At 41.8% G+C, this 18978-nt stretch overlaps 1 protein-coding gene across 2 annotated transcripts in view; it reads left to right on the top strand.

Moving 5' to 3' along the window:
• MYO16 (myosin XVI) overlaps positions 1-18978 on the top strand; it is a 610163-nt gene that overhangs the window by 543273 nt on the left and 47912 nt on the right. For both annotated transcript variants that reach the window (XM_012751938.3, XM_012751933.2), the window contains exon 32: positions 3864-4973. In XM_012751938.3, coding sequence (XP_012607392.2) covers positions 3864-4973 — 1110 coding nt within the window. The remainder of the gene's footprint in view (positions 1-3863; positions 4974-18978) is intronic.

The raw sequence follows: 18978 nt of genomic DNA, 5'->3' as shown, positions 1-18978 counted from the left end.
GGAAAATACAATCCACCTCAGTCCACCCTCTGAACAAAACTATTCCCATCCCCCTCACATTAACAATGCATTCACCTTCCTCCCCTAGTCTCTCCATTGTCTCCTTCTGTCGGGCTGAAGAGCTATATCTCAGGGTCAAATCAGATCCAGGTGTGCATGCTCCTCAGGGAAGGTTGCTGAGAGGGACATCTCCTCAAGTGTGTTTTCTTCCATCTGAAGACTTGCCACCAAAAAGACAAGTTACCTCTTCCCCCCACACAACCAACACACACTTCGAGGGATGGGTATTGGATGACTGTTATATATGCTCATGCTCAAAAACATGAAGTCAGGTGGTACACAGTGGTCACTGGTGTGTAGCAGTTCTGAGCAACAGCTGGACACATGTTGCTAGTGCCTTGATGAGGATTCAGTCCTCAAGCCTAGAAATAATGCTCCAAGTCTCTAAGGTCTATGTTCTGGAATCCTGGCTTCACCTTTTGAATAATAATTCTTAATCCTTAAGAAGTGATTCATGTTTGGGGCTAGTAGTTTTCTCAGCTTGCTTCCTGCGCATATATATATATTTTTTCTAGAGATGGGGTCTCACTCTGTTGTCCAGGCTGGAGTGCAGTCACTAGTCACAGGCATGATCAAAGCACATTGCAACCTTGAGCTCCTAGCCTCAAGTGATCCTCCTGCTCAGCCTCTCAGGTAGCTGAAACTACAGGCACATACCACCGTACCCAGCCAAAATGTTAAGAGACCAAAGTCTCTTCATTTTATATTGCCTCTGCTCTTTCAGTGTAAACTGATACAATTCCTTTAAAAGCTTTGTGAGTTTCTTGTGAATCAATTTATAATCCAATCTGTTAGTCAAAAGCCTCATCCACAAATTTCTATTTTGGGGCTTTCTGCAATATTTCTATGGTGCAATACCATTGATATTCTTAGAAGACCTGTGGTTTTGCTTCTTCAAAAAGACCTTTGAAGCATCTCCTTGAATCTTTCTGAGGTCTTAATAAAGGGTCTCAGTGCAACGTGCTTGGCTTCATCTTTAGATCCTGTTTTCCTGAAAATGCCTTGGATTTTATCTCTGCTTGGAAGTCATTTCTTAATGTTAGAATTATTTGCCATCTGAAGAACCTGGCAATGAAAACTGTTTTATTTTCAAATCCAGGAAGTCTTAGCTCTTTTATAGTTAGTAGTTCTTTCTTCATATTATCTCTTTATTCTCAAGTTTTATGCTGGACAGCTAGAAGAATCCAGGAGGCAACTTTAACACTGCCTGAAAATCTCCTTAGCTCGATGCCCCAGTTCATTTTCTATTAATCTGTATTCCACACTGGTGCATGTTAGATAGTATTGTTAACTTTCCACTATGACTAGAAAGTATTAATATCACATTTCCTCTGACTTCCAGCATCTTCCTCACTTTTCCTTTAAACTTCACCAGGACCTTTCTTCAGAGCCTCCAAAGCTTCTGCTAGCAGTCTCTTCGAGGCTCCTTCAACTTCCCAAAGCAACTTCCACATTTTTCGTGTTTTTTTCTTGGCAGCAGTCCATTTCCAGGTACCAATATTTGTATGAGTTGTCCATTGTTATGTGACAGACCTCTCCAATATTCAGGAGCTTAGGATTCCAGTGAAAATTTTATTATCATCTCCCATGGTTCTAGTATTTGGCTGGTCTCAGTTAAGCTGTTCTCACATAGGCTGTCTCCCAGCTGTAGTCAGACAGTGGCTGGGGCTGGCTGGATTCGTCAGAAGACACAGTTAATTACATTTCTGGTGTCTGGGATGGGAAAACCCGGACAGCTGGGGCCAGAGCAGATGGGGTCCTCTGGCATCTCCCTCACCTCCATGTGGCCTCTCCACATGTTCCCGACAGCACGGCTGCTCCAGGGCATACAGACTTCTTATATGGAATCAAGGCTACCAAGACATGTGTCCCGAGAGGGTGGAAGCCAGACAGAAGCTGTACTGCCGATTGCCCAGCCTCAGACAGCAGGCAACATCATCTTCTAATCATTTTATTCAGTGGGGCAGCCATAGAGACCCTCCAAAGTTTAAGGTTCTGGAATAACATGTGGGACTGAAAATATTATTGAAGACAGCTTTGGAAAATACAATCTGTCACAAATCCTTTAAATTATTCATATCTTCAGAGCAACTCTATAATACTAATAGTAAAAATGGGGCCATTCATTCACTTTCTAGAAGCTTAGGAGCTGCTATGTGTTAGCATATTGAAAGTCATTGGAATAATGCTTATTAATTAGAGAATTGCACATTTTGGATATTTTCTGTTTTTAAAAGTTGGCTGCTTTTGGGAGCTCTGTATAATACTGACTTACAAAGATGTCCATTGAGTTAGAAAATTAACTTTGTTCTTTTCCATTTACATTTGGATAATTCCCATTGTTTTCTGGTTATAATGTGCCAACAACTGAGCTAAGCACTTTACAGGCAATATCTATTTTATTCCTTTGAGATAATTACTAATTTCACCATTTTATGTACAATGACACTAAGACTTAGAGAGGTTTTCCCAAGACCTTTTTAAAAATTATGATTTACATCACTACCACCCCCAACACAAACACACACACGATTCTGTGCCCCTCACGCTGGTCTGTTTTTTTCATCTTCATAGCCTGTGTTATGTGCCAACACACTTTAGAATTCACTCATCTGTTGTATTTCCTTTTCTTGTTGTCTGCTCCCACTAGAGTATAGCAAGGCAGAGAGCTTTTTCTCCTTATTCAGTATTTATCTCCATAAATACTGTGTTCGATGCATGTGACTGAATGATATCAAATGAATAAAAGTTCATGATGAGATTTGATTCTAGATCTATCTGATTCCAAAGCTTTTAATGATTATACTTTATTTTCCACCCAAAACTGGATACAGAGTCATATTGTGCAGTCATAGGGAGAAATATAGCTGCCTAAAACAACTGGGAACTCAACAGAATTAGATGTGCTTATACTCAAGAATTCTTCCAAATTAGTAAAATTATTCAAGACTTTTGAGTTTTGATATTTCAGTGAAACTTTATGTATGCATTCTAAAATTGACATCTCTGTTAGAGAAATTTGTTAAAACATTATAATTTATAGTAAATTTTAGAATTTCTTTATTTGACTTAACTTTTAATAAATGTTTTAGACTCATATTTAAGTGGTTTTTTTCTGCCTCCTTCAAAATCAGCTCCTCTGATAATATTAGGCTTATTCTTTTTTTTTTCTGAATATTGCCTCTTTTTTCAACCTGAGAAGTTTCCACTTAAGTAATTTTTTTCAATTAAGAAGTTCGTACTGAAATGTTATACCCTTGATTTCCCTGTTACATATGTGTCTCTGTTACGGATTCAGATATACTGATCGATGTAAAACCTTTCCTTGGTAACATTTTAACAAAATTCTTTTTTTTTTTTAAATCTCTCCATCCGTGTTAAGTGTTTTGTTGGTTTTAGTTCTGCCCCTTTATATCATTTAAATAATTGAGCTTACTCATTTCCTACAGGAAGCTTCTGCATGCCGCCGACCAGCTATAAGTTGGTTGCTCTCCAGGGTTTCTATCTTCCAAGTCTAAATAAGGAGGACCGTTCCACCAATCCTGCCTTCGCACCTGAGTCAGGTCCTAGGCATGCACGTGGTCCAGGTGCTGCCCTCTGTAGCGGCCGGCAGGCCGCGTTCCACCTGACCTCCTCCTCCTGGTGGAGTTGGGGGCGTCATCCCCAGCTCCACGATGACACGCCACCTCTCTCCTCGGTGGTCCCGGGAGGGGGAGGTTTGGCGGGTCCCCGGGCGAGGGGTGCATGCCTGGGCGCCTTGCAGCCCGGGTCCCCTCACGCGCCGCGCCCCTCTCTCCTTGCAGCTCTGACCCGGCCCAGGCCGCACAGCGATGACTACAGCACCATGAAGAAGATTCCTCCTCGGAAGCCCAAGCGCAGCCCGGACACCAAGCTGAGCGGCTCCTACGAGGAAATCCCAGGCCCCGCGGCCGCGCAGGGGGCCTCCCTGGCCGCGGGGACCCGGCGCGCCGCGCGCCCTGCCGCGCAGCCGGCGGACGACGACGAGGGCGAGCCGGTGTACATTGAGATGGTGGGCCACGCGGGGCGGCCCGGCGGCCCCGAGCCCGACAGCCCCGACCAGGGCGAGGCAGTGTACGAGGAGATGAAGTTCTTCCCGCCCGAGGACGGCGGCGGCCCGGGCACCGTGTGCTGCGCGTCCGCGTCGCCGCCCCTGTGGCCCGAGAGGCGGAGACTCGCGCCCTTCGAGGACGCGGCGCCCAGCGGCCTGGCCGCCGGGCTCCCCGGGGACGCGTGCGACATCCCGGCGCCTTTCCCCAACCTGCTGCCGCACCGGCCGCCGCTGCTGGTGTTCCCCCCGACGCCCGCCACCTGCTCCCCGGCCTCGGACGAGTCGCCTCTGACACCCCTGGAGGTGAAAAAGTTGCCCGTTCTGGAGACCAACCTCAAATACCCTGTGCAGCCCGAGGGCTCCAGCCCCTTGTCGCCGCAGTACTCCAAAATCCCAGAGGGGGACGGTGGCAGGCCCGCGTCCCCCGGCTTGAGGACATTTAATGGGCCCAGCAGAGCCTCCCCACCGCCCACACCGCCTCCGCCGCCGCCGCCTCCTGGGCCGCCTCCGGCCTCCTACCTGCCGTCCTCGCATTTCGCGTTCCCGCCAGAGACGGTTGTGGTGCATACAGGAAAAGCAACGGCAAATGCAGATGTGTCCAAAATCCACCAAAAGCCAAACTCGGCCCCAGTGGGTGGTCCATGCAGCACCTTCTCCAAGATCCCCTATTCCCCCGTGAAGGTGGCCAGGAAGGCGAGCTCCAGCTCCTCCTCCCCCGCGCCCTACAGCCCGCCCAACTCCAGGCCTCTCACCAGCCCCCTGGACGAGCTAACCAGCCTCTTCAACTCTGGAAGGAGCGTGCTTCGGAAATCTGCAGCAGGAAGAAAAATTAGGGAAGCTGAAGGTAAGCAGAGTAAAAATGTATCTCCCTTCCGCATGTATGCATGTGCTTGTACATATGTGTGTACATGAAGTCATATATATAATATTTTAAAAGTTTGAGATGGTTGCAGTGGTCGTTCAGAACAGATATCAACTTTTAAAGATCTTGTGCAACCAGTGTGGCCAAGGAGGTGGAAATTAATATTTCCATGTTGCAGAATAAGACATTAAAGGCTCATGATATAGAAATGTTTAGTGCTAAAATTGGATTTAATAAATTATAACTTGATAAATATACATAGCAAGGTTAAATTTAATCTACTGATTTTTTTCCTAATAATACTTCCTGATCACATGAAAATGGTACTTTTTGTGACATTGTATTGCTGATTTCCATTTGATTTACAGCTCCTCATTAACCTTCCAGTATTCTATTTGCCATCTGTCTCACTCTGCCTGGTGGCATCTGGGATGATTACATACTCAGTTACTACCTTACGCTTGATACCACTCACCTGTGCATGGTTTTGAATGAATTGTTTTTCTTCTGTGCATGTGCTACCCAAGGAACTTTCTAACTCAGTTCTTTTATATCTGTGTTTTCTCGTGGAGCAACTCAGCCCATGGCTTGGTTTGTGAATGGCAGTACGCTCAAGTGAGCTTAGGGATGTGCTGTTGTAGCCTGCATTAAAAAGCATTTATTTTGTGTTCCTATAAAAGCAGGCTGTAGCTAGGGAAAAAAAAAACTCATTAAGACATTTTTGCTAATTTCTTTTAATTAGCTAACCACATGATACTTCATCCAGATAAGGTTGCCTTTGCACTGAACGTACTGCGTTTGCATAGCTTTTCTTAATAATCACAAAAATGTAGTCATTTTCCAAAAATGTTAAGGCTTTTATACAAAATCAAAATATGTTTCCAATGGGTCTGTATTTTGGGGAAGAAATACATTAATGTAAAGCATCTTCTTGTTAAGGAAAATAACCAGTCCCTTAATGCCATGGCACCGTTAGATCCCCTGCTTCCCTCCAGGGTAGACTGCCACTGTTAACATCCTTATTTTGTAGGCAGGAAACTTCAGGGTGGAGAGGTTAAATATCTTCCTTAGGGTCAAGTGGTAGGATTGGGAAAAGATTTTGATTTATGGTACAGTAACATTTTACACATGCATTACCTGCTCCTTCTCTAGCAGAAAATATATAAACATGTTAGCTTTCATTATTTGACTAAGAAACTTACTTCAGTTACAAAAACTAGAGAATCTAGAAAGCAATCTAAACAAAAGAAAAGTAGGTCAAGGCTATGAATCCTCAGCAAATGAATGAATAACCTACTCCCTATTTATTCTTTAGACAAATAAGCTAATTGTTTGTTTAGCTAACAATTTTTTCTTAGTTATAGGCCATTAATAAATGAAATTGTACTTGTAAATAGCAGAATGTTTGAATTTGACAATTTGTGTTTCAGTCTGAGGAACAAAATGGATAAGAGAAAATCATTAAATGAACAAATTAATATTTGCTTTTTGAACCTAAAGTTTATTAAAACCTCATAAACCTCATTTTTACTATAGATTGGAATTGACTGAATTCTTCTAGACTCTATTCAAGGAAATAAAGTTAATGAATTTCTAGACAGTCCTTCATCATTTGGAAATCCCAAAGTCTGGGACTCAGAGGATAGTGAGAATTGCACTGAGGCTGCCAGGCATGGTGCGCAAATTTGCTAATTATATTTTGCTATGGTTCCATTAACCAGTATTTGGGAACACATATCAAAATCTCAAGCACAATATTGTTAGTTCAAGTCCAAAATTACAAGACATGTATTTTTTTTACTGTGGGCTTTTGCAAAATACTTTTTCGTTTGAAAAGATTGGATTGAGTCATTTATGACTTTCTCATAAATACATGAATTGGCAAGTTCTGCCACCGGCACACAGTAGCCGAAATAAGGGAAAACTTAGCAATATGGGACGAGGTCATCACCATGCACCAGATTATGGGAGTTCCAAATACACAGTTGAGAACTGCATAATAATTTATGGTCTGTGATGAAGGAAAAAAGTTGACAAGTTTGCATGACATGTTCTCATGGGATAGTACAGGTCATTCTTTCAGAATGTAAAAGAGGTTAAAGATAAGATAGGGAAGAAAAATATTCAATGCTGGTGCTAAGCACCGGAGCTGCTTACGTGATTATTAAGGCTTACACAGTTTGATCCTGAGGTCAGGAATCCACTTTCTTCTGAATGAATTGAATGGCTGTAATTTGTGACTTACTCGAGTCTTGGGATTTCTTACCTTTATAGTTTTAAATCTTCTATTTTACCCTCTTTATATTTAAAGACATTTTTATATTCACCTGGATTATTCTTACCAAATAATCCAGTGGATGGCTCATTTACCTTCAAGGCACCTAAATTGATTACAGTTCATTTTGTTTGTACAATTTTGATAGGGGGAAATTGGTCTGCAGATTTTGCAGAAGGGTTCCAAGTGTTCCCCTTGCCTCTTTGGACAGTGACCTTGAGGAGATTAAATTGCCTATTAATTTCCTGCTGTAGGTATTTCCAGTTAAAATACAACGTACTATAATGCACAGTGGGTTGTGCATAGAAAGTAAGGTTCTTTTGTGTATAATTCTACTCCATTACTACCCTCAAAACAATTTGCTTTCTATAGATTCTTGAATATGCAATTTGAGGAATACAAAATAGCTCAGATTCTAAAAGTCAAGGACACACATACAGAAAATATATGATTATACAGACAGATATGACTGCAGTCTGATAAGAACAATATTGGCAGCAAGGGGTTGCGGTGTTTACTGTGTTCCAGGCATGGTCTGAATAACCTATTTAATTCTCACAAGCCTACTACAGATCTGCTACTCTTATCCCCATTTTACAGGTGGGAAAACTGAGGCATAGAGAGATCAATCAACTTGCTCAAGGCTGATCTGCTTATGAGAGAAATAACATAACTTTAATACAGTAGTTCTGTCTCTTAACTAAGCAATGCTGCCTTGGATAGCAGAGGGAAAACAGCTGTAGGACAAGGGTTTAAAAAATTAGTATTTGCTCACTGAGATGCAAAAAGTAAGAATCATAGGGTTTAAACTCAAGAATGCCAAACATGTACTTTATAGATTGCTAGTATGTATACAGTTCTGGAATATAGTATCCAGGCCACTTGGCCTTTAAAATTAAGATTGACTAAATGTTTAATTGTTTATGCCTTTCTAGATATAAATATACCATTAATTCACAAAAAATAATATGATATTATAATAAGACTAATATTATTATGTTAATATTTCTAGTTGCTTGGTTAAAAAAAAAAAACGAGAGCCCTAATTTTAATGGTGAATGGTGTGAGTCTTTGGCTTGTTCTGGCCACTAGGGTGCTCCATCGCTCTGAACAGCATCTCAGTGTCTGGTTGAGTTTATCCAGAATAATATGAAATAACAGGAGCTATTCTCCACTCACTGAAAAAGATCAAGATGATAGGGTATTAATAAGATGCAGTATATCTCAGAAATCTGGAGAAAAATGTGAAAGATAGCTGGGCTGAATTAAAGAAAATTCTAAGTCATAGGATATTTTTTTAAAAAATTCAGTTTCATTACTCCCTGATACTAACCTTAGCTTATAAATTATTATGTAGGTACTTAAAATAATGTAATCAAAAAATTATAATGTTCACTATTTCTTTACATATATTAGGTATTTATGGAATAGTTTTTTTTGTAACATTACCTTAAAAAGAGAATTTTGACATATAAATTTATTTGATAGATCTAGCCCTTGCGGCATTTTTACCTAATAAGAACAACTTAAGCCAAATGGAAATTACCGTTCATTTAAACTATTTTTTGATTACATAAACATCCTGAATAAGAATATTTTGAGTTTGGAAGTCAAGAGTTAGTTATATAAACAAATTTTTACAATAAATAAAAGATATTTTTATTCCATAAGATCATTTGTTTAAAAAAGAAATTTTTTTTAAGTTTACCTGTGGAAATTTCCAAACATACACAAAAGTGGAGAAAACAGGTTAATGAACTATCTTCGAGGCCAATCCTAATTTCCTCTCTCCTCCTGTCCAGTTCCCTCCTCTAGCACTGGATTATTGTGAAGTGCATGCCAATGTCAAATGATTTTATTAATACATATTTATAAATGTTTTATCTAGATTTTCCTTTTGGGGAAAAAAATATATTCTTGTCACTTTAATTAGTACGGATCAGTCAATCCATTTCAGTCTTCACCAACATGAGACTGCTATTTGTGACAAGAGACCTGACTCTAGAAATCACGGCATCGTTTTTCAGGCTACTAACAGGAATATTCCCAGGGGTTAGCATTCCACCAAAACAACGTGACCTGTTAGTTCTTCCATTTTGGCTTCAGTGGCAGCCATTGGCATAAACACCTTGTGTAGGCAACCATTTCTACTGTAAAAATAAAATAAAAAGTGGATTTCTAGACATCATATTCAAATAGAACCAACTACGAATGATCAAAGACCACAAAGAAATACAATCGCATCTTAAATCAATATTTTGTGAGGTTTAGATGCTTCCAGATCAAATTAAGTGCGGTTCCATACACACAGTTTGGTAATAAGAAGCAGAGTGCTTTAGAATGACTGAAATACTATGCAGTTACTGACAGAAATTAGTGGTGCTCAAGGACAGTGTGTGTGAGTGGCCATCCTCTGTTCCTAATGTTTGAAACAGAAGTTTCAACATTATCGTCATTTAATCTCTGACACATTCAAATGAGATTGCAGCATGAGAAATTAGTCTGCCTTATGCAAATCTCGACATCCAATGATGGGTCGCAGAGACTAACAGTCCACAGGCTTCTTGCCTGTATGCAGGTCTCATACTACTTTATCCTGTCCAAAACAGTTAATCTTTTTTACTCCCCTAGTTGATTTCTCGCCACGGTGATTTATTTTTGTGTTTGGGGAGGGTGGTGGTGGCGGTGAGAGGGCCCGAGGGCTCATGAAAATGTTAAAAATAATGGACAGAGCAAGCACATAGTTTACTGATGCATGATTCTCCTTGCTGGTCTGTTGCTGTCTGCATTCTTGTATAACACTAAAGTCTACGTCCTGTAACAGCAAGGCCATTCCTCTGCATTCTGGAACCATTTTCAATCAACACTAAATTGTCCGCATTTTCTAAATGAGTAGGTAGGTCCTTTGGGGAAACCAGATTAACATCCCCAGCGAAGGAAGTTCTCCATTTATCACTAAGTGGACATTAAGCAAGGAGGAGCTACGGGAAGTGTCTTCCTTTGCTATGCCAATAAACCCAAGCTTTTACATGAGGAAAATACTTCTATCTGGGAGTAAAGGAGGTTTTTTGTTTGTTTGTTTTACTAGTTTCTTGGCCTCCCTGCAGGCATCAAGAGTTTCTGAGCCTGGGACTTGCAGCTGTACATTTCATTGTTTCAAATTCTCCAAATGTCTAGCAGAAAAAAATTCTTTGATCCATACTTAAAAATGGGCTTTGAATTTTAATAAATTGATCAGTAACCAAACTTACCCATGTTATGAGCACAAAGCTCTTTGTCCCCTACATTAATTGGTAAGATTTTTTAATATGTAATATAATATTTGTTGTGAATGTTTGTAACATTTTTTTCACAACTTATTCTTTCTCTCTATAAATACCCAAGAATTCATACAGGGAAATTGTGCAACCAGGGACCTATAAACCAGACTTGCAGTAACTTGCAGAGCTGACTCCTAGTCATATGTGCATTAACTTAATGTAAGCACGGGGCTTGCTACTGAGAATCCAGAAAATTAATAAATAAATCAAGCATTGCCTCTGCCTTCTCATAGACCATATAGGAGGCAGAAGGTACACCCCATTGCAGTAAAAGAAATCCCAGCAGAAGGAGAGAAGCTTTAACAGGGGGTCATAAACCACTCATGGATCCACAGTTGAGCTCCTGTGGCCCATGAACCCCAAGGGCATGCATGCAACTGGTTTGGGGAGAGGCTTCCTATAAACATCATCAGATTCTCAGAAAATGTCCATGACTTGGGGGAAGTGAGGCCAGTGCAGCAGATGTGCACACTCTTGAGCTCCATAGCCAGGAAAAGGAGTCATTAATGCCTGAGAGAGGCCAGAAAGGCCTTTCTTGAGAGCTGGCAGGAGGGCAGGAAGAGTGATAGAAGGAGGTGATGGGTGGGTGGAGCCCTGCAGAAGCAGAAGTTGGGGGTGCAGGCAGGTGAATGCATGGTGAGACTTGCAAGTTCAAGGTATGTGGTCCTTTTAGAATACCACCATGAATTTTGAGGAAGAAAGAGAAGGAAAACACTACTTGACTTGCAGGGAATTAAGCAGGATAGGCTTTCTACCTGGAAGCTCCCTATCTGCTTCCTGATGAGGCCCTGAATGATCCCCACTGTTTCTCTTCTGTAGGGGGGAATTCAGTGTTAACTCTTAGGCTCTCTCCTACAAAGAATGCAAAGAGCCCATGGAAGAGGAATCTGAACAAAAAAGAGAGCAGCTATTCCTGGTATTCATGCAAATGATGGGGAATGCTCAGAGGTACAGTGTGATGTGTTAATGGTATTCTGCTCAGAATATTAATGGCTAATATTTGTAAGTGGCTGTCTCCTGTGGACCAGGCACCCTGATGTCTCTTCTCTCCCCCTGGGTTCTTCCCTGTGAGGCCAGGGAAGCAGGTGTTACCATCCCTATTTACTAATGAGCAATCCCAGACTTTGAGGGATTAAGTGATTTTCCCATAATCACAAAAATTAATCTGTCTCCAAGTCAGGAGTCAAACACATCTCCTTTCTCCCAAACCTTGGATTCTTTCTATTATGCCATTCTTTGTCTCCGAAAACAATTAAAACAATGATACAAAGTCTGTGTCTGAGGAAGTAGTTTCCTTCTGAAGTTAAATACAGACTCATTACCAGGAAAACATGTGAGACGCAGGCAGGTGAAACCTTTTAGCCCCATTGTCAATGTTGCTGGGAACGTCAGTGTTTACACTGAGAGAACCTTCTTCCTGTGCCTCTCCGCCTACTCTTCCTTCTCTCAGCTTCTCTAGAAAATCCTGTCTACTCACCTGCCCATGAATTGTCCTCTGTAGGATCCAGGACCACAGCACACACAGTTGGATTGGGATTATTCCTAGCATTCAAAAAACTATCGTTTCTTCATTCTCTATGTCCCTTTTCTTGGCCCCCTTTAGGTTTTGTTTGGGAACGAGTTCCTAATCACTGAAAACAAACTCGGCAAAATTATATTCATTTGGAAGTGTTGAAGCATCTGTTTTCAGGAAGCATTTGACTCTTGCCGGAGCTATGCACCTCAGTCTCCTTGTGGGATGTGGATGCCTGCTCAGGTCCCCCCAGGAATCGAATGGGTAGTGGCTGTCGCTTTGCACCGGGACGGTGCTAACAATTGTGCGGATGACCAGCATTGATTTCAGCACCATGAATGGAACAGGGGGAAGACAGACACTCGAAAAAGCCTCCATCTCTGTCTCCCCAGCTACTTTGTTACAAAAGGCAGAAATTCATGCTTTTCTAAATTATGTGAACATAGAAATATAGAGATATTGAAAATGGCAAAGTCAGAAACATGACTGAATAAAGACCTGGTGTCAGGTCTACCTCTCCTCATAGCCCCTCGATAGATATTTGTTGGGAGAGTATGGAACTCACTGGTCTCACAACTGTGGTACTCCCACTAGGTCGTGCCACTCATTCTTCTTTGAAACCCAGGAGCAAAACCAAGCAGAGGTTATGGCAATTAAATATTTAGATCAATCTGATCAAAAAGTTACCCTTTGAATTATATGAATTGTCTTGGGAAATTAGCTGAACATATTAGCTGTAAATCTATAGCAGCTAGTGTGTCAGTCAGACCAGAGATGTGTGCAGAGCATAAATAGTTCATCGGGTTTTAGATGAGCCTAGCACCGCAAAGAAGCCCTTGCGACCGGGATGCTCTATAATGCACGTCAGCGGGGGAAGAAGCTATTGTACCTGAAATTCTGAAAATAAGGCAGTCTTTTCAGAAGTGGATTATCTTTCATAACCAGTAAATATTTTTCATGCTATCAACCCATTAAAGCGAGCAGCTATTGTGTATTGTATGTCTCCACACTGGATTGCAAATTAAACTCCCACTGGGGGCTCAGAAGAGAAATGCAGTGCTTTATCCTCTGAGCCACTCAGCAGCTCTCCTTAAGCAAGTTAATAAAGACCTTCCTGACTATCTGCATCTCATTATTGCCACATAATACAATATCCTGGGGTTTTCTTCCTTTTGTGAAGAAATGTTCAGAAGCGACATGGTGCACAGAATGTTTCCTAAAGTGGGGCTGGGCAGGTGCCATGCTCTCGCTCCCCTGAAGAGCACTGGAAGAGAAAACCTATTTCTTAATTACCTACCAGTGTCTGGGCTCTTTATGACTGACTTGAATCGTTTTTATGATTCATCTCCAGATTAGCCTAGACAATTTCACACCATCGAGAGTGACTGTACGCCATGTCATTTCACCCACTGCTCATTCCGTGTGTCAGCACAGTCCGCTGCTGTCTACACAGCACAGCTTCTCAGGCCTCTGCTGGTTTCTACCCTCCCTGGTTTCTCCTTGAAATCTTCAGTTTTCACACTTAGATCCTGAATATTGGCAATCATTGGTCATTTGCAATTTAATAATACATGTTAACTATAATAAGACAATCAACAATATGATTCACTTTTCTCCCCACACACATGACTAGACTCTAAACTATGCAGAGCCCCAACAAGGTCAGACATGAGCTAGAACCCCGGCTTACACTGATTTACGATGGAACACTAACTGTACCGGGACACTTGAGAACTTGTGCATTACCCAGAGTCCCTAAAAACCTTCAAAAGAGCTTCTTCATACCCAAAACTATGGCTCACAATTAAGTGTAATCTTACAAAAGAAATGTCCACCTTAAAGAAAGGAAGAACTGGCATAAGCACAATTGGTTTATCAGTGTATTTCCTAGGACAATATGTGTGTTTTAGATTTTGGTTTCATTATTTTCCTTTTATGTGGAAATATGAACAATCCGGAAAGAACTAGATGAGAATGAAAAGATTTGAGCAAAGCAATGGCTAAAAGTCGTCTCTGTACAGGCTTTTCCGTGTCACAAAAAAACCAAATCAAAGCTCGGAGCTATTAAGTTACTTGCTGAGGTCGCATCTGTTTGCTGGAATTCTCAGGTGGGATTACTTGCTGGAAGGGGTCATATAGGAGTGCAAACAACCAGTTTTAAGTAGGGTGGCCCATCATGCCTCTGCCAGTTCGCACATCCTTTCTCAAGCAAATTAGCAATGCCCAGGAACAGATGCTATAGGGCCAAAGAGTATATTTCTTAAATTTTCATGAGAATTGCATTGACTCTGTCTCTTGGTATTTAACTACTTTCATGTATTGCTAGAAACAAAGTCTCCTTAGATTTTCAATAGATATTATTTCAGTCCTTAAGTGAAACATAAGCTGCAGTTGCTCCATTTCAGAGACATCAGCTCACTGTCTGTGCTGTGACAGTTCCTTCTCACCATGCCCTGCTTGCACATAAACCTTAGCACAAGCAGAGATATGGCTGAATCACTTATTTGTCATACCAGACAGTAAAACTCCAATTGTTAACGTTCATTTTACTGATGTAGCTGCAGCTTAGTGGGGGGTCTCCGCCACTCGCTTACCCAGGCTTGAAATCATCTCTAATTTAGAGGTTGGGAATAGTGACACAGGAAAGAGGCTCTGTGCTTTATATATGGGGCTGTGGGATCATAAAAATGTCTTTTTAATCTGATGATCATTAGAGAACCCAGTGATGTGGTCCAGCTGCTAATCGGAATGCATTTCCATTTCTGTGGGGACTCAATACGCCTTAGGAACCTTCTGCAATGATTTCAGAAAAATATGTTCCTTTTATCAGGTAATAAAATTATCCTATGACATGCCTCGAGATATGTAGTTCTTTTCAGGATTTAAAATATTGGAGGTTAACCTCAGGTAAAATGATAATATTTCATATTACCATTAGCTATTTTCCTCAAGATTTCAAAGAGATTTGGAAAAATCATGAAATACGAAGGACACACTTCATTCATTTATTCAAAAAATGTATTGATAATCTATTTGGTACCAAGCATTGTATAAGTTGTATCGATTTTAAAAATGAAATGTGGGCTCTGCTCATAACCTGCTCATAGCAGGGAAACTTGAGAAACCCCATGCATCCAAGGAGTGAGGATCACAGCTCACACGAAGACACAAAGCGTGCTTAGCCTTAATGCTTTTTAAATCCTGCATTTTTACTCAAAGTATTCTATTCTCTTTCACTTTTAAATGCTTGTCGTGACCCATTAAATTGATTTCCCAGCCCACAAATACGTCCTTTGAAACACTGGGCTAGCGGGGAGAATTTTTACGAGAGATGAAAGGAGAGGACGTTAAATCGGCAGGAAGAGTCAGGACAAGAGGACGTCCACTCCTCACGCCAGACGCCAGCGCCCTCCTTATACTGCGCATTAAAAAGATTTTTAAAAGGGCATAATAGATTCTGTTTTGGAGTAACTCTGCCAAACTAAGCGGAAAGGATAGATTTTTCATCTTGCTATTTCCATATTCATTTATATGTGAACATATATATTTTAAAAACGACTAATCAGAAGTGATTGTTTGCTGAGCCATGTGAGAAGGGCATTCTGCCACCTGGCTGGCCATGCTGGGGTCTCTCCCGGTGGTCCTGGGTGAAGTGCGGCTCCGTCTGAGACTTAGGTTTAGTCTTTCCCTGCAGTGTCCCAGTCTGTCATCCTTGCCGGGCGACTGGCATCTGCTCCGTGATAAATTCCTGCAGCAGGTTGAGGGAATTGAGCATGTGATTTGGAGACACAAAGAATGAATAACTCCAACCAATGTAGCACTAGTGGAAGACACAACCGGTAAGGCTATCAAAGAAACAACCCATGTGGCTTGTCGAGAATTTTGACCATAAGTTGAATCTACATAGATTTTTAATTTATTCTTTCAGGTCTCAGAGCTGCTGGCTGTTAGCCAGCCGGTGTGGGCAGGTGGGCTGTTCTTTAGCTGGTGTCCACAGGCTCCACCATACTCTTGATAAAATGTGGAAATATCTCTATACCAGTGTGGACAGGGCCCTGTCCTAAGCTCTGAAGGTCCCCAAGTCTACCCCACCACCTTGGGTGGGCTGACCCCAGCCTGCCACGTTTCTTCTTGGTTAGATGTTGACATCAAAAGACAGCCTAAGTCTATGGCCTGTGTATGTCCTGACTGGTCCTGGTCTGTGTCTTGTTGGTTATTAGATACTTTAGATGAATATATTTGTAATTAATTCTGAACAAGGGCTTCTAGAAGACCTCAACATCCACCACTGCTATGATTTTTTTTTTGCTTGCTCTTTCTGACTGACCTATGATATTTTGGGGGTTGTTTTGCTTTGTTTTATTTGTGTTTTTCAGATGGCAGACATTACTAGCTTCCCCGCCAGACCATAGGTGTGATGAACACTAGATCCTCCCAGCACAAGAGCAGGGGCATTATCCTCTCACCTCTCTTACTGGGCAAAGTGGAGAGAAACCATTTACCTAAACAAAAGCATGTGTTGCTGACGCCAACAGGGCAGCTTGGCCACACATTGGGTTTCAAGACTCCTGGATTTACATTACCACCTGGCAGTGAGGAAATGTAAAAATAACAGCAATAAAAATAACCCCATGACCTATGAAACTACGCATGGGGTGTGGGGCTGCTGGCCAGGCTTGCTGCTTAGGTATTGCATACTCAGCTAATTATGTAAAGGGAGCTATTCGAGTTCAAGGGAAGGAAAGGAATTGAAGTGATTTTTTCCCCCTTTATGGCAGGGACAGAATAAATGGGCAAAAAAGGATTCAGTGAGTTAAATTTAAAAGAAAATTGGCACAACTTAATTTTCTGTGCGTTTTTGGGTACTGAAAACCTTATTTCTACTGACAGTCATTTTTTAGCTTTACTATCAATGCGCTCTTCTCTTGCTCAGCACATATGTTGTTGAAGACATCACTGTTTCCTCCTGCAGTTGGTGTTTTCCAGCACAAACCATCTCCTCAGACTTGGCAGGGGAGTTGGTAGCAAGAGAGGAGCAGGGGACAAGCAGACATTTCCATCCCACCCCACTGAACCCAGAGAAGAAGTATTTGTGGCACTTCAGGCCACACAAGAATACTTATAAGTTTGAGAGGAATTTTGATCTACTCAAGAGTGGCGATTTCATGAGGGGTTATTGAAAAGTAGGAAGGGCTGCTGGTGGCCCAACTTGAGACCTTTAAAGTGGTCAGGCAATGTCCGGCAATTGTGACTTCTCCACACATTCATCTTTCTGAGGACCACAATGTTACATTTTTTTTTTGTTTCTTAAGTAATTAACATATCGTGTGTCACCGATGTGTCACAGGAAGCTAACGTTCTGCTCCCAGTTTCTCCATCTCTGGGAGACAGGAAAGCCCTCTCTGGACACATTTCTGCAACTGTTAGCAAACGGATGATAAAACCTGTCACGTGGTTTCGGGTCGGTTAGAATTGTGCTGCTCAAAACATACATAAATTCGGTGTGTAACCTTCATGAGTGTACACATCTCCCCTTTAGTGCTATTCCACTCCGCTCCTGTCTACGTATCTCCACACCTGCAATCTCTCTTCTTGAGTTCTGGGCCAGCCGCTGTGTCCATGGGATTCTTTACACTCGATATTTGTCTTTCTGACAGGCAGTAAGCCAATTGTTTGACTTACGCTATCACACAAAAGAAAAAAATCTCACTTCCTAGAAGCTCCTTATAGTGGATTTCAGGTAGCCTCAGGAGTGATGCCTAAGCTCTCATTTGTATTTCTCCCTCATGTGCAGTAATGTAAGATTTCGGGGAAATCAGAGATTTAAAAGGAGTTACCCCTTGTAACGAAAAGTAGATTAGGTTTAACACAAGCCGATGCCAATTTCAGGTCTAAGTGATTCTATCCACATTTAATTATGCACCTTCTCTGTGTATCTGCCAGTGCTGTGGAGCTATAACTTCTAAATTTTAAGAACAAGAACTTGAGAAGCGGTGGGAGCGCGCCAGGCACCTCTCTCTGCATTTGTACTTTTCCTTAACGCCAAGTCGGAAAAAACGAGCACATTCCCTGCAGGCACCAGCCTCACTAAGGAGGAATTTTCCTATAGAGTTGCAGAGTGAATTATAGCCAGTATGAGTAATGAGTTTAAAATGTATTTTCACATTTTTCATGCCTTACATAGCACTCTCAGTATTAAGTCAGCCAAACAGCTATAGTTTGTTTTTCTCCTGCATTGCTTAAACCTGGATCCTCTCTGAGATGATTCCAAAATACACTCTAAAACTATCTCAAGTTAAGGTACCTAAGAGAGAAATGATGTTTTTAAGCATTCTTCCTGAAACAACATTCCATGGCTCATTTTGTTCTCACTCTCCTTGACCTTTCTGCAGCATGTGATACCATCAGCCTCCCCCCACCGCCCCCGCCCTGCACAGCCCTCCCTCACCACCGCACCCCCATCCTCCTTCCTCCCTCCTCCCAGCCTGCACCTGCCTCTCCGTGCCCACCAGTTTTCCCCATTCTGCCGCCTCGCTCTGGGAATGTCTCTTTTCCTAGAAGAAATCCTCCTTACTGAGAGATTTTTCAGTCTCTCATAGACCTTTGGGCATGTGGCTGTCACTTTAAGGTCAGTAGGCACAAGCTCAAGTTCAGCCCCCTCTTCAGGCATGTGGCTCCTCCTCCAAACAGCAACAGTGCAGTCGGGTCCAGACTTAACTCCGGTGTCCCAGCTCACAGGGACTGTTAACAGCTTCCTCCCTGACCGTCCCATTCCATTCTCCCTTCCCCTGTCTAAACCCACACTGCTTTTCTGCTTCTAATCTCTCCTTAAAGCTAAATCCAGCTCTATGCTTTTTTTTTTTTTTGCTAGATTAATAT

Source organism: Microcebus murinus, chromosome 13, assembly GCF_040939455.1.
Source record: "Microcebus murinus isolate Inina chromosome 13, M.murinus_Inina_mat1.0, whole genome shotgun sequence".
NCBI classification, from domain to species: domain Eukaryota; kingdom Metazoa; phylum Chordata; class Mammalia; order Primates; family Cheirogaleidae; genus Microcebus; species Microcebus murinus.
Note: the sequence above shows the minus strand (reverse complement) of the source record. Positions and strands in the feature narration are given on the sequence as shown.